General features: G+C 40.6%; 2 protein-coding genes across 4 annotated transcripts in view; one reads left to right on the forward strand and one right to left on the reverse strand.

The window, feature by feature from the left end:
* znf385c (zinc finger protein 385C) overlaps positions 1-12,187 on the forward strand; it is a 159,595-nt gene extending 147,408 nt beyond the window's left edge. For all 3 annotated transcript variants that reach the window (XM_061711748.1, XM_061711749.1, XM_061711750.1), the window contains 5 exons: positions 2,927-3,304; positions 4,448-4,635; positions 7,098-7,196; positions 7,611-7,700; positions 9,046-12,187. In XM_061711748.1, coding sequence (XP_061567732.1) covers positions 2,927-3,304; positions 4,448-4,635; positions 7,098-7,196; positions 7,611-7,700; positions 9,046-9,276 — 986 coding nt within the window. In that variant the 3' untranslated portion in view covers positions 9,277-12,187. The remainder of the gene's footprint in view (positions 1-2,926; positions 3,305-4,447; positions 4,636-7,097; positions 7,197-7,610; positions 7,701-9,045) is intronic.
* Positions 12,188-17,710: 5,523 nt separating this feature from the next.
* Positions 17,711-22,441, reverse strand: nkiras2 (NFKB inhibitor interacting Ras-like 2). Its single transcript, XM_061711328.1, has 4 exons — positions 22,373-22,441; positions 20,220-20,341; positions 19,258-19,499; positions 17,711-19,064 (listed from the first exon to the last, which is right to left on the reverse strand). Exons 2-4 carry the CDS (start codon positions 20,311-20,313, stop codon positions 18,822-18,824), a joined length of 579 nt encoding a protein of 192 aa, XP_061567312.1. The 5' UTR covers positions 20,314-20,341; positions 22,373-22,441; the 3' UTR covers positions 17,711-18,821.
* Between the last annotated feature and the right edge of the window lie 5 nt (positions 22,442-22,446).

A 22,446-nucleotide genomic window follows, 5' to 3' on the forward strand; every position in this document is an offset into this window, starting at 1 on the left:
ATGCCATTAGGCTACTCTTAACATGGCATCCAATTTTTTACTGAAAGACCGATAGTAATGGATAGATGACTCCAGCCTGCTCACTACAGCTCAGAGGCCTCCACATGTCCATTTATGTTGATTTTATGCAAATAGACATTTAGATTTAGGCTCAAAATACTTTTTTTTTATGTGTGATATTTTTCCAGAAAATGGTTAAATTGCCCAGGTAGAAATTCTTAAAATATAAATTATATACATTATATTAATACATAGCTATTTAAAAAAAATGCAATTAAGTCTTAAAACTACGGAGCCCCTAAAGGGACACGGATTTTTTATTTTTTTTTATAATGAGTTTTAAGCGTTCGCGTGAAACCTTTACACGCGCGCGTAAAACCTTTAAGTGAGCATGTAAAGTTGTTTACGTGAGCACGTAAAACGTTTATGCACTCGCTAAAAAGTTTCACGCGCTCTCGCAAAACTTATAAGTGAGCGCCTAAAAGTTGTTCTACGTGAGCGCGTAAAAACAAGTACATGGGAGTATTGCTGGAACAGGAGACCCTCCAGTTGCGCCCTGCTCTGTTTATGAATGGAAATGACATTACAGGATTTAGCTGAGCTATATTTTAACCTGGGACTCCATTATAAGGACATAACCACTTTGCTTGCAAGTAAACAACTTTACGTGCTCACTTAAAGGTTTCACGCGCGCGCGTAAAGGTTTCACGCGCGCGTGTAAAGGTTTCACGCGTACGCTTAAAACTCATTATAAAAAAAAAAAAAATCTGTGTCCCTTTAGGGGCTCCGTATAAAACAGACTTATTATGCCCTTTTTTAATAAGCTGATACAGTTCCCAAAGGTGTTGATGATTGCTTGATGAGGCTTTGGTTTGAGAGATCTAAAGTCAACCATTCAGCTCCATCTCCCTCTTCTAAGAAATGTACCTCATTTGAGATCTGTCATACAGCTTTGTGCTACCTTTGTCTGGAGTAAAGCAAATGTAGAATGATGTGTAATGTATAATTATGTATAAAAATGGTGAGGCTTGAGGAAGCTGCTTTCATGCCAAACGATTTTAAGACCGGTTTTCTTGCTGCTGAGCTTACCGACTGGTGAGAGGCAAGCCAGCGCTCGTCACCTGCCAGTTGTCACTCCATTGTTATGTGTGCACAAGTCAAAGATGTTCCCTGCAATGTCAGCTATTGGTGACAGGCTATCATCAATGGTTGACAGATATCTGACATGCTAGATCAACTGCATTTGATACAGTTGATGCCAACATTCTTTCACAGAAGCTTAAACGTGCTATTCTTATCTAAGGAATTGCATTAGTTTAGTTTAAATCTTGATTTATTTGACAGATTCCAGTTTGTTTATTGTGAATGGGGAGTTTTCTGGCATATACCAGAACTGGTTATAGTGTTCCACAGGGGTCTTTACTTCGACTGAAACTTTGTATTCTATACAATATATGCTTCAGTCAGGTACTATTATTAGGCAGCATGGCATAAACTTTCATACCTATGCAGATGATACTCAGCTATACCTATCCATGAAGTCAGATGAACCCAGTAAGCTAAACGGACTGAAAAATGTCTTAATGACATGAAGACCTGGATGACTGCTAATTTCCTGTCAGTAAACTCAGATACGTCTGAGGTTTGTTGTCTTTGGACCTCTGCCCTTTAGAAATAGACTGTCTAGTCACACAGTAACACTGGGTGTCATTACTTTGGTGTCCAACTGCTTTAGGGAACATTTTACCAGGATTTGACCCTTCATTCCTGATAAATTCAGGATAGAATTTAAAATCCTTCTCCTCACATTTAAAGCCCTTAAGGGGCCTGGCTCCTTCATATCTTAATAAACCTCTGGTTCCTCATCATCCCAGTAGAGCACTTTGCTCTCAGATGGCAGTCCTACTTGTGGTTTCTAGAATTTCAAAAAGTAGCATGGCAAAGCCTTGAGTTAAAGAGAAAACACCGTCTGTACCTTGACAATTATCCTGTATCTTTTTGATAAAACCTATACTATGACGTATATCTCATTTTACGTTGTCTCTTTTCCTGTCATCTAAAATCTCCAACCAGTCAAGGCAGGTGGCCATTGGAGGTGGATTATGATTGAAATTGAATTGGGTTTTGCAGGATTAACAATAGATTAGACTGAACTGGTATATAATAAGGACCTAACTGGGTTTAACTTTCAGTTCTCTCTGTGTAAAGTTCCTTGTTATAGTTTTGTGAATTGGAGATATACATGAGCGCAACGTATGAGGTGAAGACATGGTGATAACAGGAAGACCACAGTGACAACAAAAAGACCACCACACGAACAGCTTGCTCTGCTCATTCATTCTCTCTGTAAGATTTTAGATGAACAAATCCTGTTTTTAACATTTGGTTTTGCGTCATTATTCATTTCAGTTCTAGCAGCTGTTTTGTTGACAAAATGTGGTTTGAAGACCAGCTGGATGGCAAAATCGTTGTGAGATCATGCGGTGTGCGACTCCCAGTTGTCAGTCACTCGTGTAGTGTGAACACCACAGTGACTTCAATGACTCCCTGTTACAATACAATAAATCATGACCTGAAAGTGATGTAGTGTGGATGTGTGATGTCATAGAAATCTGTAAATATGAATGGTTCACTAAATAACATATTCATATGCATATTTTTTCTTTTTCATAATGCATCCTCATTAAAGCTTCGGCATTAGTTGTCAATGTGAACCCCATAATAAGTTAAAAAAAATCAGCTGATGTCTCATTTTACTTGTTCTCGTTGGTTTAAGAAGCCACACCAGAACATCTAACATTTAAATGAACTACCAGTAGTTGCATTCCCCCTTGGTTGGTTTAAGCTGACTTCTGCAGACACTGAACATAATAACGCTTACTAACAACAATGAAATGAGACTCTTTCGTTCCTCTTTTTAATACAGGTCTTCAGTGTGACCTAGAGCCAAGCACCCAGGAGATTAAGCTGGAGGAGAGTCCCAGAAGTTCAGTTATGCTGACGCCAGTGTCCGAGGTTTCCTCTGTGGAGCTCGTCACCCTTTCACCTCCTCAGATTTCACCGTCCTCACAGCTTTTTGAGACGGCATCAGACACCAGCGCCCCAGATGTCCCAGAGGCTGCAGAGGCCACAGAAACTATGGGCCTGACCAACGAGTCAGGCAGGGCTGCGGACATGCCTGGCACAAATGAGGAGCCACAGGCAGACGACGATAAAGACCCCAAGAAGAGCAAGGCTCACCTCCATTGTCCTGTTTGTAAAGTCACAGTCAACTCCATCTCCCAAATGGAAGCACACAACAGCGGTAGGGCTGCGGTGTGACCGCAACATGCATACTTTCCTGTTACATTCCTGGTTTATTTTTGACATTGCTAAATAGGGGTGTAACAATATATCGTGCCACGAAATTTCGCGATACAAAAACGTCACAATACGTGTCGTGGAGGTGACAAAGTGTATCGCGATATTGGGTTATTAATATTAATCTATTGTGTTGAATAGAAACGCGCATCCGACCGCGACCGCATCTCGACCCGCGGACCAAAATCTTACTCCGCTCAGAAGAAACTAGTCCCATTTTGTGGTCCCGTTTTGAGCTCTGAACTTTTACTAATGTAAGGCTGGTGTAGAGTTAAGCCTTACCTTATTAAATTAAACCTTTTTGGGGTTGTGAATAGCATAAACACACAGGCAACTTCTGCAGAGCTCCAGTGTACTTTAATGTCCGCTCAATAGTGTAGGATTTTAGAACATCAACACAGCACCTAGTACCGTACTGTGGCGTATCACTCCGCCCAATCTAAAACATACTAAACACTACAGATAAACTGGCTAGTGTCATTATAGTCCCTGATTTACATCAGAATATATAGAATATATTTATAAAATAATGAACCCTGAATTACCAAAATAACCTTCTTAACAAAAATAAATCTCCTCTTACACTTATAAGGTGAGCATGAATCAATCTTTTTTATGATGTAAAATTGTATGTATTTATTTACTTTTATTTATTTATTTAATTTTAGTTGTTAAATTAGAAAGAAAAAAGTCAAATCATACATGAGAGAAACTATTCAGTTTGTGGCAAAATATTTTTACTTGTATGAAACTGAAGATCATAATGCAAACCTGACATTGACTTTTAGTTCAGTTTGTGGGAAATGGTTGGCCTGGCTTTCTCTTTAAAACTTAAACAGTTATAAAACATTACAAACTGTAACAATAGGGCAAACGCACAGCATTGTTTTGTATTTTGTGTCTTTCAAATAAAAGACAATTTTTTCCAGTCATATGTTCCTCATTCAAGGTTGTTAAAAAAATACTGCTATAATATCGTATCATATCGTTATCGTGACCTCAATATCGTGTATCGTACCGTATCGTGAGATTAGTGTATCGTTACACCCCTATTGCTAAACAGCGTCTGGTGTGCTCTCTTCACTAGGTACAAAGCACAAACTAATGCTGGAAGGTCACAGCGTTCTGCCACGACGCCGGGGGAAGGTGGTGGCAGCTCGAGCCGGCTGCAAGAGCAAGCGACTGGGCAGCAAAGGCAGCGTCGGGGTGCCCAGCAAGAACTTCCAGTGTGAAGTGTGTGAGATCTTTGTGAACTCTGAGACTCAACTCAGCCAGGTAAAATAAACTATAATCTACACATATTCAGAGCACTACAGTAAAACGTATAGCCACTATTTATAGTCCTTTAGTAGTTGCAGTCCATCGTTTGATTTTCCACCTGCCCAAAGTCCACGTATTCTGCACAGTTTCTCACAATTCCCTGCTTAATGGTGTCATTTCCATGGTGAGCTGAACTACCAGGTCTTGAAAGTCCAGTTGGTGTTTAAAAAAAAAAAGAAGTAGTTTTTTTAGGTACTTTATAAAAACAGATCAAACTGGACAGTACAGTACAAGAACAGTGCAACACGTCATCAACATGGGAGCTGATGCGGCACTGAATAGCTTAAACAGTTGACCAGGTGAACCCAAGAAAATAAATGTAACTGGTGCGGGGAGTGAGGGAACACAGGTTCTCTGTAAGGTTTAGATCCTCTACTAACTTGGAACATTTCATAACGTGGGTCTTATTCGTGTATTTCAGGCACAAGTAATACAAACTGCAGTTTATGAAAAACATTGCAATTCATGTTTTTCACTCTGAAAATCTATACTTTTTCATTAAAAACCCTTTCAGAAATGATCCTCCTATTACTTTCCAGGAGAATTAACAGATCTTTCAAACATTTTGCTTTTGTTAGATTTGCAAGGAGTCTTTCAGCTCTTGCAGTGAAGACTTCAGATGCTTTCTTAGTAACAAAACACTGAAGCATAAAGCATAAAGGCTTTAGACAAATGAATCCTTACTTGTTAGGCATACATAGACACATTTGGGGTCAACAGGAGGCTACAGGTGGAAGCTGTGAGCTTGGAGAGAAATATCAGGAGACATGTGAGGAGCAGGTCAGGCAGGTCTTCCTCCTTATCAAGACCTGTGAACGGAATGGAGTTATTGGAATAAACAATGCAGAAGGCTGAACATTGGCCAGTATTCATACCTGAGGAGAAGAAAGAAAACAATGCTGAGGTTGCTGGGGTCCAGTATCCACAGTAGTCTGCACAGCTGCATACTGGAAATATTTCCAGAACTAGTCTTTCTTTTCTTTTCTTTTTGCATACTGCATATTGGGCAATTGTTTGGACACCGCTTACAACATTTTGACAAACTCAGTACATATTAACAGCTTTCATCTCTTTTCGTCTTGTCAAAGTTTTGGTCTCCATATCCATCTAAATAACAGTACAGAGATTTAGTCTCCTGTCAGGGGGAAACTGTAAGACATGCATGAGAGTATTATTGATTTCTAGGTGAAAGTTTTCATACAATAACTAATTAAATCTGAGAGTAAATTAAAAAAAAGGAAAGAAAGAAAATGAGAGAAATGTTGCATGAATTGTCCACACAACAAACATGAGGATCACACCAGCCCACAAATACCTCAAAACTTAGAAGAGCAGGAGTTTAAAATGGCAGGAATTCACATTCTGGGACTTCTCGTCACTCTCACGGTGCACGAAATGAAAGATGAGGAGGGAATTGGGGACTTGGGGAAGTCCGGTAGATTTGTCCAGGCATACCAAGTAAGAGTGTAGTCGACCTGATAGGATTCTGTTTAAAAGGGCAAGGAAGGGAAGTTCAGCCTCTGGGGTAAAACACTCCAGTCCAATCATGCCAGGCAGTGAAGAAAATGTTGCACACAATTACCTCGGCCCCACAGAGAGATGATGTGGTGACAGAATTAATCAGAAAACAGTGGTGCTCGCAGATACTTGGCAATTACCTTGGACGTCAGGAGATTGATATTACATATTCAACTTAGATCACATCGATCTGTAATGCATTGTATTAGAGTGTACAAAAGTGATGTGTATTCAAGTGATGAATGGGAATGATTGGAATTTAAAGACTATACTTAATCCAAGAGACAATTTTATCATCACATTGATGAAAGAAGTGTGTGTGTGAGCGCTTAAATCAAAGCAGCCGTTTCATTTACAGCCACACGAGTGAAGCCGCTGAGTGCAGGTTGGAGAGTTCAGAGTACATTCAAGCAGCTATTTTTCAACACTAAACAGATATCGTTGAATGCTTTAACTAAGTGTTAAGTGCGCAAGGATGTTTATTTTTTATTTTTTTGGCTCATTACTGATATCCACAATGCCTCACGTATTTATTTTAGAGATATCAGCATCAAACCTGGTTATGAAAAGGCTGTGTCTGCGTTTTATATTCATGTAATATTAAGTCAGGGCCAGACTTGAGTCTGGAAGGAAGAAAGAATAGGCTGGTATGTGTTGGCACCTGGGCAGCTTTAGCCTCTAATGCATCCCATCAGTCTTGCGTGGACATCCTCCATCCTGGGAGGACAAAAGCCTGGAAATGCTGCAGCCAACCAAAGTAATAGGATGTAATTTCTGTGCACTTAGGTCACACTCGCTCTGTTCCCGTTATTAATTCAGACAACTTCTGAAGTTGTTTCGCTGCGGTTCAACAGATGCTTGTTAAGCTTTCTTAATGGTACTTTTGCTGGTCTCTGCAGCACATGAATAGCAGACGGCACAAGGACAGGCTGGCCGGCAAGCCGCCCAAACCCAAGTTTACTCCTCACAGCAAGAGCCAGCCCTGCTCCAGCTTAGCGGTAAGCCCAACAGATGAGATCAAGACACCGTCACTCAAATGAGCACGCCTACACACGCAACACATAAGGACGGCGAACAATGCCATTATTCGGTTTTAGATACATTTGAACGTGTATGTTTTTCCTACAGCTGGAACTGCTTTTATATTATCACAATGACTTTTAACTGACTTGTCAACATGCAGAGCTTCTCACACTGATACTTCTACAGCATATCCCGCTGAGGCAGCATGCCTTTGTGCCTCGACTCTTATCGAGGTTAAGTGTGCTTTTTTCTCTCAGCGAGTCCCCGACCCCTGAGACGGGTCTAAATGAGTCCTGCTCTACCGGTCCTGAATCAGCACTCCAGATAAATCACCTCCCTGCTCCTGTCATATATACTTTTCCCATCTCTTTTCTTCCTCCATCCTACAGAACGCGAAGTGGAGTGGCTACGCAGGCTTGGCTGTGTCCGCCATGAAGAAAACGTTCACCCAGTACAGCCTCACCTCGCTCTCCACGCAGGTCAGTGGAAGGAGAGGCCGCGACCGGGGGTTGGCTCGGAGGGAGAGAGCTTGAGCTGGCTGAACCTCGGGCCTGGCCGTGGGCAGGGGACTGAGAGGGGAGGAGGAAGGGATGCCGTGTGCGTTAAAGGGATAGCTCTGATCTTGTTTTGTTTTTTTATTGTGTTGTCAGGGGAGTTGGAAACTCTGGTTCAGCACGAAAAACTAACAAAAAACAAAGATATTTCCTAGACAGTTGACGTTTTCTGCACCAATCTGTAAACAAGAACCAGATCCTTCAATGGTCTGGAATTTGTTGTGTTTGTGTCCCAAGAACAACACAGTAGAAACTCTGCAGAGGAATCGCTTTTCTCTTCACTTGTAATGCTTCATCGACAGATTACAAAAACTATGCAATGATCATTGATCAAATGTGCCTACCTGCAGTGAGATTAGAGCAGCATGCATGTCAGCAGGGTTCAGAGTAGTTTTCTGCACAGGAATGAGGTTTCTATGAGTACGGCACTTTCTCCTAAGGTGCATCTCAGGACGTACATGGGTAACAGAGAGAGAGGAATTACTCTCAGAGTCAAATGTTTTTCTGTTAGTTAAAATTAATGAGATTGATGTTTGTCACACAGACACAAATGAGGCTTGATTATAAATACTGAATGTGACTCCTTGAGTAGTTTACAGCATTTCACTCAGCAAGGAAAGGTCAGTCAGGAACACTCCAGTAAAATATTTCATTTCCATTTCCAGTCCTTTATATTTAGCTGTGTACTCGGACTCCCCAGCACTTCCACGTGCATACATAAGAGAGTCTCAGGCAGTTAGTGCAGGTCTAATCTGACATCAGTGACAAAAGACACTGATTAAGATGGACACAAGATGCCGCTCTGGAAGAAATGGGAAGAGGGAAAGTGGTCAGCGTGGATGTATGATGATATTTACTAATATGTGGCAAAGAAGCAGCAGTTTGTGGCTTGCGAACGGCTCATACCCCATGCATCTACTGTATATCATGACCAGCGAGTAAAACTTTTCATCATTGGTTAAAAAGATCAGATCTATCTTTTTAACAGCGGCGAGCTCTAGAGGTAAATCTTGCAAATAAATGATGAAAAAAGCTGTGTACGTAACATAGTCATACAGATTTAGTCTGTTATGTAGTCATATGCAAGTTTTTGACACCTGTTGACAAATTAATACTTTTCTGTTTTTGTATCAGGAGAAGAAGTAAATGTAATTTGCTCAGAGGTGTTTTGCATATAACTGTACTGCAGCTAAGTGTGTGCTTGGGCGCATGTGTGCGCAGTAACTGTTTTTCTCTTGCTTCTCACCGTTCCCCCTCCTGTCTTCTCCAGACCAAACTGGCCTTGCAGAAGCAGCTGACCAAGAGTTTGACAACTGGCTTCCTGCCCAGCCCCCTCACCCCTCCAGCTCTGTGCACCCTGGCAACTAACCCGCTGGCTCTGCGCCACCCGGTGGGCACCGCCACCTTCATCCAGACCCCATTCCTGGGCCCCGCACTGTTCCGGCCTGCCCCCGGGCCGCTGCGGGCCACACACACCCCCATCATCTTCTCCCCCTACTAAGGACTTAACCCCCCCTCCCAATTGAGCTCCGCCCTTGTCCCTTTACCAAAATCCAAGATCCTTCTTTAATGTGCGCCGCACAACAAAAGGCCACATGCAAAACTATGCAGCCCACCTGACTTGACATGGGCAGAGTGCACAAGTCTTGATACTCGCCAGGCCTGATGACCTGAGAGCTGTTCTGATCGTAAACGGCCAAGATCCCCCATCATGCCTTCTTTCTGCTCCTCTTATACTGACCTAAGAAGCAGGAAAGGCCTCCAGACAGTGACTGGTGATACGAGGCCATTTTATAGCCATTTCGTGGGTCAACATGGATTAAATTATGAATATTATTGTGTAATTTATTAGAGAACAAATATAGACAAGTCTAGATGTAGGTTTAGTGTGGTTGCCACAAAATAAGGTCCCTTTACTTGATGCTCTTATAAAACATTTTTAATTTATATGTATGGAGATGATGATGATGATTAACCCCTTGTGGGTCATTGAAGCAGCTGAACCCAAGAAGTACCCGCCGGGCAGCACAAGCCAGTCTCGCTGATCACTGATTTCAGCTAACAAGCTTAACGTGTGCAGTCACATGGTATCCTGGATATGGCAATTATCAAACAAGTCTCTAGACAGTTACCTCCTCTGAAGGGCGTGAGTTCCGCTTTGTTACGTGTGGTATGTCTTTTTGTTAAAACCTCCCAAAAACCATTCGTCAGATCCAGATCCTAACACTGTTCGTGGAGCTCCTGACTCTTACTGAAAACATGTTTTTTTTTTTCCTCTCTCTGAGTCATGGCCCCTCAGACTTGTCTCCTGACCCCCAGGACTAAGCAAAGGTCAGCTTGTCAACTTGTTTCATCTTATAAATCTGTCTCCGGAACGGTTTCTCGCTCCAGCGCATCATTCACGCAATGCGACTTGAACGTTGTTTCTCGGAGACATTTTGCAGCCACGAGTGTTTTCCGCTGCAAAAATGTCTTAATTTCCTCCCCCATCCCGACTACCGTTTATTTCCCGCTTCCCTCACCTCAATGCCACCGCCAAGCTCCCTCCCCCCCTTGATTTTCTGTGTCGTTATCTCAGTGCGAGATGTCGACGGGCAGGGAAGGCGCCCCTCACGACGCACGCAATCACGCACGTAATGAAAACACAAAAGGATAACTTGAAGACTTGATGGGATTTCGGAAGTAGATAAAAAAAAAAAAAGTTTGGATAACTGTGGGTGGGAAAGCTGCTCAGCCACAGTTTGATTGACATCCAGTTGCAGCGACTACGCACAGCGTGGGAGGGAACAAAGCACAGTGCCATGGCAACCACATTAAAAGCACCTTAAAACTGATTTACCTACAAAAGCAATGACAATTGTGTTGCTGTTCAGATTTTAATTTGCTGTAGCTGTATGTTTTAGTCTCATGTCAGTTTTTTGATGAAAATGTTTCTTTGACAAGAAAAACAATCAGGTGTGAGTGATCACGTTATGGTTTATCCATATTATGACGAGCCTCACATTTAAAGCAATACATTCATTATGTTTATGGTGTGTTTTTTGGTGTATCTCTGGCTTTATATATCGTCTGCTGTAAACTCCTGTAACCGTGTGATACGAACCCCGACGCGGCCACGGGCCAGTCATATGAAATGATAAGTTGTCCTGGTGCTGCCCTTGATGCTTCATGCTCATGGTCAGCCTCCACATGTTGTGACTGCAGGCTGAGACGTTCTATTTATAGCCGCAGAGAGGGGGCTTCAGCACCTTGAGGCAGTGGCGCTTCACTTTTCTCCATCCGGGAGCAGCGAACCCCCTTCATGTGACTTCCACTCAGCAAAACACTGAGAGACCAGTGATTTGGAAAAGTGTCACAAGTGCATCATCAGCTGTCACATTGCTGTTCGTGCCCCCGTGTGCTGACTCACCCCACCACCACAGGACACTCAACCTTCCTCGAGCCAAAATGAGCTCCTGGCAAAGTCTCAAAAAAGGACTCGGAAGGACTGCATCATCCTCCTTTTAAAAGTCATACCAAATCACGTTCTTTTAAATTACAGTAATGGAGCAAAATCCCCGTGCATTTGTGCAACGTGTGCAGTTGTGCGTGAGGCAACAGTGCCATCTGTCGTGGAGAAACCTGTAACTGCCATCCAGTACCAGTGCTTCAACAAGACCATTCATCTTATGTGCATTTTCTGTTTGATTGAGGACCCCCGGGGGCCGTTCTGGATCTGGCAAAGCCACCGGGTCTCCCCCCGCCACACTCCTGTGATGCTCCCCAGTCACACTACTCAGTGAACCAGCCAGCCTTTAATCTTCACTGTATGTTTGTTTCTATTGCTCAGCAGTAACTCTGACATAGGCAAACGTTTGTTTTTTTCTTTCAATAAAGAATCTAGAAGAAAAAACAAGCTATATGTAGAAAATCATAGAGTAACTATAGAGATTTAACCAGAGTTGCTATTGTTATCTGTATCATAATGAACTGTTATAGAAGAGAGTACCTGATCGTATTGTTGGCTCTGTAGTCATACAGGGAAAGGGAATAAAAATGCTTCTTTTTTTCTTTTCTTTTTTTTTCTTTTCTTAATTTACATGGTTTTATCAACATTTTTTTTTTTTTATGTACAAGACAAAGTCTTTAAAACATGAATTTTTGAGTGAGCTTTTTCTTTCTCCTTGTTGACAACAAGTGAATTATTGATGTAATTCAAGGCCTTTTAAGACAAAATCCTGAAGTAAGATTAGCCAGGCCTTCTCAGGGGTGACAGGTTGAGCGAAAGCAAGCGTGGCCATCCATTCAGGGTATCCCTCCACAGCTCCAGCGGGCAGGAAACACTGTATGCGTGGATGGATCGACTAAAAGTTCATACCTAACAGTGCTGTACATTAGAGAGAAAATGGATGGATTTTGGAAAATAAAGCTTTTAGAACTTGTACAAAATATTTTGGAGGATCTGTGTTTGTGCATGTGTGTGTTTGGCAGGAAAAACAGCAGCAACCTGAGATCGTACGAGTGTGGGAGGCAGCTGAGTGACGACGGGGGTGCTCACACTTACAAAGACTGCTTTTCTTTGTTGTTTCTTTTCTCTTGGGTTTCAAATGTGGTTCAGACTGCTCATTCCTCAGAAAGCCTGCGCCATCCCCGCAGCTCATGTGGCGGCCTACGTGTAGCAATTTCCAGTCTTTTCCGGGGAAGGTAGTGACAGCTGGACAGGTGTTAAGCTGAAGCAAAGTAAATGGAGTAAACCGAGATGGAATAAAGTCACCGTGTCCAGGGTCGGCTGAATTTCAGGTGCTGCAATAAAACACCCGGGACGCTGACATGGTTTCGATGCAGGCCGGCCTTCGTCACAATGTGGAAACGGTCAACACAGAACATCAGATTGGCTTCATAAAGTGCAGAAAGATGCAACTCTGAACAGGGGGGGGTGAAACAGAAGCTGTACTTAAACATCAGTCGTGTGCTTTCTTATATCTACGCTTTTATGTGCCAGTCTTCATAATCGTGTGGTTAGCTGAATTGGCGGTGCATTCATTTCCCAGCTCTCTGGTTTGTTTGAAGGAAGCCCCTTGAAATGTATATTGATGTTATTTGCGTCCAACATGCCCACCCAGGCTTTGTGGGGGCAGCAGATAAGCCACATCAAGTCCAGCGCCTGTTGTACAAATGAAAGGAAAGCCATTAGATCCTCATCGCTTAGTAGAGCCAGGCGTGCGGCAGAGGGACGTGACGACCTTAAGCTGCGACACCGGCGTGTCCTCTGTATTGATCCACACCCCAGATCCATTATCTTATCTGAATGTCGTCTGAGGAGGAGGAGATGCGCTTCTCTCCTGCTGCTGTCAGTCACCGCTGATAAACGCTGCATCCCTGTGTGTGTGCGCACACGTGTTTGTGTTCGGTGTAAGAAAGAACATTGCATGGCTTTAATGATGTTCATCTTACATCTTCCATCTCTGATTATAGCTGCTTCTTCAAAATAACATCACAGTGAAATATCATTTTATTTCAGAGGGAAACTCAAACTTTGCATTTATCAGCAGTAACATCAAAATAAGACATGCAAGCATCTATTTATACTACACAGTAATGACTGTTGGTGATTGTAATCAAAGGAAAAAAAAATCAATGTGGAAATTTCTACAGAGAATAATTATGAAGACATTTTTAAGTAATTTTGTACTTTATACTTTGTAAAAAAAAAAAAAAAGAAATCTTCATCTGCACACTAATCAATATTAAATGATAAATGCTCTTATAACATTGGTTTAAAATAAAAGTGAAGTGGCAGAAATGTTTCACTTTAGACTCTTAGAAACTGTTAGAAACTTAGAAAAAGGTTTCAACCAATTTTACCTCGAGAGAAAATAAAGGTTTGAATTGTTTAACTGAGCTCTAAAATGGTTTGAATGATGCATCGTCAGTCATCTCTTGTGGATGTATGATGTGTTAAAATAAACTGAAATCATTCTGGATCTGGACACGTCACAAAGAAGCTCACAAATGTTCTCAGGTGTGAGAAAGCAGGAACAAGTTTCAGGCACCGGAAATAAAGAAGAGCACGCTCTTAGAAATAATGCAACAAATACTTTTGACTTCAAATGAACTTCATACAAAGCAACAGCATGAAAACTGGCTGAAATAGTCATTAGGTATATAGGTATTTGGCAGGAAAAGCAAGCGAGATGCCACTTCAAGGAACATTCGGGAGTAAAAAGAACAACTGCAGGTTTGTTATCAGATGATGAATGTAAGGACTTCTTGACCTCTATTTCCATAGAACCAGGTCAGTACTTCTGTATTTATAACAAACCGGGCAAATGTTAGAGGCTGAGGCCATAAACTCTCCACTTTTTGCGTCTAATGGCAGTAGTTTACGACACAAGGTGGATTTATAACAACGTGCTGGAGGCTGAGAAAGGAGATTTCATCCTTTACTTTCTGCACACTTAAGTTAAAATGACCTTGGTTGGTCTGCGGGCTGATTCACACCGTGGAATAACGTTCTGATTTGTCAGAGGCTTAAAGTCACTTCCACACGTACTAACATGTATTTCCATTTTCACCTAAAACCGCCTTGATTCAGGTCATTTTTGCTGCCCGACAAACAATTACACTCCTTACCATCCAATAATAACCCATGGTTGCTTTAACTCCAGAATGTTCTAATCGTTTGGGAATTTGTTGTAGAAAACGTGCAGGCTATAGTAAAATATGGAGGGTTGCGGTACCTAAGAAAAAGAAGATCACTGACTGCCTCGTCTCTGACTCGATGATGTTCAGGTCAGAATCTCCTGATCGCACCGCCTCCTGCAGGACAGAAGCGCTTCTTTCTCGGGCTGTATGTTAGCGTTCGTTGCAGTGGCGTAACATAATGGTGATAGGCCCCCACCCCAGTCCTAAACAAAAGCGCACACTGCAAGCACACATACATGCATAGCCAATAGAGACTTGCTGTTGTCGCCATGTAGGCTAACGTTGTGACTGGCCACTCTCCCCCTGCAGAGCAGGAGAAGTCTCCTCCTGGCCCCCCTGGCGGTCAGGGCGATGCTGTTTCATTTATGGAGGTAGCTGGTAAACCATCCTCCCTGCTTTGTCCTCAGTTGCAGTAAAATACGTATCTTATTTTGTCATTTTTGCTTTAACATCATCCTGGCTCTTTTTGCCTTTTCTCTTTTGAGCGCCGTTTTTTTTTTGGGCTTGCTAAACATGATGCTGCGCTTTTTTTGTTGTCTATTTTCACGCTACAGGATGAATTTTGGACCAATCAGATATCTCCTTTAAGATATTGGAAAACTGTATTTATTTCTAAGATCAATAAAATGTTGTTTCTAGATTTGTTATTTCTACAGAAGGGTCCTTTATCCTGTAAATGCAATGTCATCCTCGAGGTAACTGCATGCAAATAATTTTCGTACCTAAAGGAAGGGGAAGCGATGCCATGCAGTATGAAACCAAGATCACTTATTGGAAATCTTCAGTGAATATCTGCTCACTGCAGGAAAAAAAACAAAATCCATCTTCCCCTACCCTACCTTTAACGCTCAATAATGCGTATTCACCTACTCTGCTCACAGCTTTTACCTTGTTTTCTTTTAAAGAGGCAACAGGGAGTTGTTTCTGATTAATCAGTCTCCTGACAAAAACAGGGTTGCTTAAAGGGAAAACTCGGCTATCTTCCTTTACATTATGGTGGCATCAGCATTACTGGTATAGGCTGCTGCATATTTGCACGTTTTACAGAAAACACAACCAGATAATTGAGAGACAGATGGAAGATAGAGCAGACTCGGCAGAGAAATAAATGAGTTTGTTCTTTATCTTCAAAACTAAGCCTTAGTGAGGGACATTTTTAACGTACCCATGTTTGTGATTTGACGTGAATACACGAGCACGCAGCAGAGTACAAGACACAATCATTTCTTGCTCAGTTCACAATGCTGCAAGCTGGACTTATTAGGAATGACTCACTCGGTGCTTTCAGGGCAAATGATCCGTCTTAGATGCCCGTGAGCAGCCAGCATGACGACTAACATTTGACACAACTGATGGCTGAAGGGCAGCTGATATTTCCAAGTCTGGACGTGCCTCTGCCATTTAGGCTGCGTGTGTTCACTGCAGTGTGGAATTGTTTTGTTCATTTGACTTGTCACGGTGGTGACTGTAAAAACAGGGTCGGGGGAGCAGCTTCCAGGGTTCGAGTCTGCTTTTACTTCACACAAAAAAATGTGGATCCTCAGCCAGAGTCGTGCCACTTGCTGTGCAGTGTTACTGACACAAGGGAGACGCCTTTTCGCAGCGTGAATGACACTGGCAAGCAGTGATTTGTCTTTTGGGTTAGTGGTGTCAAGATGAGCAGGAACGTACATAAGTTATACAGGTAAGTAACAAATCCAAATCAATAAAACCATTGAAACATCACAGAGAAAGACTTCGACAAATCACCTCAGTGTTCGAACGTCAGGATGGGACCACTGAACTGTCGCTGTGCAAATATGATTCAATCACTAAATCATTTTGAGTGAAGTAACATAGGCGGACAGGCTCACCTTTAGTCATTACGAAGAACATGACTGAAAGGAGACGATTTGTGCTGATACCCTCTGGGTAAACTGAGGCGAGGCGGGATAATGTCATTTCAAAAACGCTCCAGCCGAGAGGTTCTCATTATCTCAACATCCCCGTTTGGAATCAGCAGATCATAATGATGATGAAATGTCTCTGTTCTAGTCCATCATCTTTTTGTTCCTTATCACCTTCAAATCAGTTTATTGATGGTGCCAGATTAATTCCAGCAACTACAAGGTACAGTTTTCTACCCATAGGCTCAGGTTTGCAGGAGTGCTCTTCGGAAATCTGTAAAACACAGATGCTTTTGGAATCTTTGTTTAAACTGAACTGACGTATTTCCGCTAATTAGTACATCAGAGGAAGGACTATTTCTATTCCTGGGTATTTCACCCACATTTTCTATATTTGCACTTTGGTTGAACCCAAAGTCCTCAGATACATTGTACATGCATGAATGTTTTTAACAGAATGACTCATTTTTCATCAAGTTTTAGTTTTACAAATCATACAAAACATGTGCACTTTATCTTGAAAAACTAAATGTAAGTTCTTTTATGACAAAAAGAAAAAAAAATCATCATTAACTTATTATACATGAAAGCCACCGTAGCCAGTTCTGTTCCTGAGTTTAAAAGCATTGCATGTAAAAAAAAGAAAATGCATGTTTTGAGTTTTACGACACTGGCAAGGCCATATATTTTTAAGAAGAGCAGTGTCATGATATCTTAGTACAGCTTAATATACAATTGGCTAGAACAGTAGTGGTTTATCACTACTGTGTTATTATTACATTGACTAAATACAAGCAGTCCCTGACTACTACCACTAGAGGGCAGTGAATACCAAGGATCTGAAGTAGCTCTGAGTGCAGATATTAATAAATCGTTATTAATAATATATCGTAGCATTCATTTTTCGGTCTGTTATATTGTTAGAAATATACTAATGAAACGCTTTCCTGCTCTAAGAAATTATTTTCATATAGGATTTACTGGTACTGAGGCAGTCTAAAATGCATCAGCCAGTGTAAACTGCCTCTTCCTTTTAGTCTTAACAGATGTGACTAAATTAGACAAGGTTTTAATGCCATATGTGCACACTTAACTATCTATTAATTTATTTTATTTTACATTTCATTTGAGAATTGTCATTAGCCAACTCTTGAAAATAATCATGCAGTGTGATCTTTAAATACGAGTTGATCAGCACACTTTGAGAATTGCCAAAAGGTAGAGATGATGTCAGCTTTGTTTAATCTGGACTTTAAACTTGACCTGTTTTAATGGTATGACGTTTCCAGGCTGTACTTCCTCGCCATGATGAGATGAAACGTCTCCTGTAATGAGTTAATCAACTTCGACACAACCACATCTTTTGCACAGGCGCATAGAAGCTTTTAATTCATTTACAAAACTTGCAAACAAATATAAACTGAATAAGCTTCATAACTGGTTAAACCTGAAAGCTTGAAACTTCAAAATAAAAGCAGCACACATGATACAAGCGTTGATATTGATGGCACAAATGTGAAACATTAAAAAATAATATCCAGTTTCCCCTTTTTCAATGAAACTATAAGCAAAGGCTCCTCATTTCTGATATGCAGGCTGAATAAACAGTTAGATGACGGTCATGCACATTAAGGTTTTATCTACTACAGCAGTAACCCGTTTATTACAGTGTTGATGCTCCAATCTATCATCAATATCTTTCAAGTGGAACAGCCAGAAAAAGTAACACCCGATCCTGCAGCAGCATCTACTCGTCAAACATCCTGAACATCCTGCGCTAAAGGCTTTACGTGGTAAGGAATGTCAATCATCCAGCAACATTACACGGTGAATCTCAGCAACAAACTTGAACAACGTAACAAATCTCCACCTTTCACATTGTGCTACATCCAGCATTGGTGTGATGTGGTTTGAAATGATTCAGTCTGTGTGCTCTTTTAGTGTTCATGAACATAATACAAGCCAGTGTCCCAATGTGCAAAATCCACATTTGTTTTGACTATGAGCACAATGACTATGATTTCTTAAAACTAGGGACTCCCCAAAGATAGAACAGCATCAAAATGTTGATTGTAAGATGTTTAAGAACTGAAACTTATAAATCCAAAACATACTTTGTTCCAAACACAGCTGATGTTATAAGTGAAATAATGTGATCATAATTCTACACAGTACATTTGATTTTACAAAGCGGTGATGTCTTTTTTTTCATTTCAGATAAGCGTTAACTCTCATAACATCAGCAGAGATCGAAACAAAGATGTCTCAAAGCGACCAACAGTGCTCGCTGGATATAAATATTTTTACAATCTTCCTGACTTTTCTCTCATCATCACTTCTTCACATTCTCAAAACCTAAAAACTTACTGTCTCAGTCCCTCCTAATATCAAAATTGTTTTGTTTTTTTCCGTAAAACAGTGTTCCCTTTAACATACTTCTACCCTTCACTTTAAACGCGGCAGCTGGGTCAAGCATCTAGCTGTCAGTTGATCCACTGCCCTTATTCTTATTGCGACTCAGAGGAAAGGTTGACTTGCTCTGCGGTTGGGTCATTTTACTGGCCAGGTAGACAAACGGTTCAATGAGTGTGCGACGGTCCACCACCGACACCTCCCACAGACGCACCTTCTCGTTCTTTGCCCAGTTCTGGGCATAGTTAGAGTCAATTCTCCGCTCATCCTGCCTGTCCAGCTTGTTACCCAACACAACGATGGTAACCTAGAAGTCAGGATGACCAAGTTAGTTCATATCAAACACCACACTGTGCTTCAACACGTCTGCCATAGCTCTAACTATGGTATAAAGCATGAATAACAACAAATCAGGAAGAACACAGAAATGAATAAACTTTGGGTTAACAACACATCACAAAGTCAACTACTCCTAGCACACGGCTGTATTCAGTCCTCACCTCTTTCTTGTCTCTGTGACGATCAATGTCTTTCTTGAGGGCCTCCATTCGCTTAAAGGACTCTTTGCTGTCGATGCTGTACACGAGTACAAAGCCATCAGCAAAAGTGTAGTAATGCCGAGGGAACTCCATCCCATCCCGGAGTCCGCGGGTGTCGTAGAAGCGCACCTGTTCTCGTGTGCCGCGGTCAGTTTCTATGGAGCCCATGTAGATATCCTCAAGGGTCTCCATGGGCTCTGAACCTGATAAAGGATGAAAAAAACAGGCCATATATGGCATGACATGCTGCTTGTATGTTGAATTATACAAGTAGGACAAATTATAAATATATAATACAACAAATCTGTATATGGAACCTAAAAATATCTCTTCAGAAACTATGAAGCATCCTGGATTACGCCACCCACCCCCTCCATCAGCTGCTGTTCCAACATTGGACCAAAAGACTCACGCCACCCACCTGAAAAACTGAGAGCCATAGAAGGTCTTTCCTTTCTGTGGCAACAAATCTGTACAACTCCTCACTGTGAAACCCCTGTTTTACCATATACCGTCACTTCAATGTTAACAGGTATACAATCCCACCTATTTTACAGTTTACCAATTGTTTGCACACTGCTAAATTTGCACTATGTTTATAGCCTGTTCTTAAATTTATTTAATTGAATTTATCTTTAAGTGTAGGTTAAATGGAGCACTGTTACAAATAATTTATTTTGGGAATAAATACATTTTATTGATATACATTACATACATACATACATACATACATACATACATACATACATACATACATACATACATACATACATACATACATACATACATACATACATACATACATACATACATACATACATACATACATACATACATACATACATACATACATACATACATACATACAGAGAGAGAGAGAGATCTTATCAAAAAGTATATGCAGAAAAAAGGCACAGGCGTACCTGCAACATGGTTGGCATATAGTAGTTGTTCCAATATAGCTGTTTTTCCAACAGCCGACTGGCCACACACGACCACTTTACAGCTCTTCCCCATAATATATTCCTCAGTCTTCAGCCAGGACCTGTTGATAAGAGAAAAAAAAACAACCACACAGATTTTAAACTAACAATTTAAATTACTTTCAATGAACAGCTACTGCTTGTGCAAGTTATTTGCATGAATACGTTAATGAATAATAATTAAAGTGTTCGTCTTTGTCCAGGGGATCTTCTATAAATACTTTTACATTTTTTGTTTCTTAATTTGACAAGTGGAGTTCTCCATAATCATAGGTAATAGAGACTGATCAGAAATATCTAAAGAAAAGTGGTTAATCGAAAGAATAAAATAAAAAACAGAATGACGAAGAGTTGGAATGAAACAACGAAGGGGTTAGAAAGATGAGACTGAATATCTTAAACACGAAGAAAAGCATAATAAAATCATCATAAAGAAATGCAAGCAACCACCAAGAACAAATTCATAGAAAACATCCCTGACAGACATAAACACCCAGAACCAAATAAACATAAAATAACATTAATCATATTCTGCGATTTTGGCAATAAACATTGACGTTATAATGTATCCAGAATCTGTTTCAGCAGATGTCAAGTGTATTTGAACTGAGAGGAAGCTGTATGTTCACAAAAACAAAAAAACAGAACGGATGTCAAACATAGATGTGTTTCAGTTTATGGGGTTAATCTGTGGAATGTTTTGGAAATGGAAATTAGTACATGCCAAATATTTAAAAAAAATACTGAAGAACAAGATGCTACTTAAGTATAATCATATTGTATGACTCAGATTCAGATTCAGATTCAGATTACTTTATTAATCCCTTTGGGAGGTTCCCTCAGGGAAATTGACATCTCCATCTCACACACACAACACTGCCATTTACAAATCAAACATAAGAAAATAAGAACATTTAAAATACAGATAAAAATGAAAATAAAAGTAAAAGGTAAAAACAAAAATAAAAATAAAAAGTGATTGTTTAAGTGTCAGAACTTAAAGCAGCACAATGTAACTTTCAGCTTTTGTCGAGTTTGGCGGCTTCTTTGGACAAAAGCGGTAGTGCTTTACCAGTAGTGTGGAAGGGTTCCTACCATCCACCTCCAAGTTACATAGTGCCAGTGAAGGCGATACAGACCCCTCAGACCATGACAGAGGTGTCATTACACCTGTTGGAAGTTGATGTACCATCACAATGATGATGATGAAATATTAGATTAAGGTGGAAAAGTTACATTGTGCTGCTTTAAATAGATAATAGGTATATGCAGTATATTGAATGTTTTCAATATACAAAAAGTATATGAAATGTTTTTCATTTAATTGATTTACTGCTTTGTATCGATATTTGTAGGACCTGACAGAAATGTATTATAAAAAGGTTAGGAGTAATAAGCTAAGATTCAGCCTACACCTTTTCAGTCTTGGTTTGTTGTGTGTCCCAAGAACAAGAACCAAGCAAGGTGAAGCAGCGTTCAGTTATTCTGCTCCTCACCGGTGGAACAAACTTCCTGTAGACCTGAGGTCTGCTCCAACTGTCAGCTCCTTTAAATCAGGCCTAAAAACATTACTGTTTACTGAAGCTAATCTTAAATTAAATACTTACCTGCTGTACTCTACTGGCCTTATGTTTAACAACTTGTGCTTTTTATTATTTTACCTCTTTTCTTATCATTTTATTTGTTATTTACTGTTTAATTGTGTATGGCTGCTTTTAATTATGATGTAAGTCACTTTGGATTACTTTGTGTTGAATTGTGCTATACAAATAAACTTGCCTTGTTTTGTTTATATATTTTGGTCTAATGCAATATTAGCATTAACTTCATGTTTATTTGTTGTTTTCTTTTCTTTCATTTCTTTTGTATTTGCATTATTATTTTGGAAATGAGCGAAATAAACAAAGAATCAAACGTTTTAAACTGGCTATATTTGAACTGGAATAGCTTAGCATTAGCTTCCAGAGAAATATATACCCACAGCATCACGCATTGAGTCTCTACGGTAATTTAGATGTGAATAACCCAGTTAAAACATATATACCAAGCTAAAAAACGTAAATTATCACAGCGAATGTGTCAATATGCGTCACCTTTTCGGGTAGTTTTAAGAGCGTTGTCCGCACCTCACGGAGTACTTCCTGTTTACAAAGTACGTCACCGGCGC

Source organism: Cololabis saira, chromosome 21 (assembly GCF_033807715.1).
Source record: "Cololabis saira isolate AMF1-May2022 chromosome 21, fColSai1.1, whole genome shotgun sequence".
Lineage (NCBI taxonomy): Eukaryota > Metazoa > Chordata > Actinopteri > Beloniformes > Belonidae > Cololabis > Cololabis saira.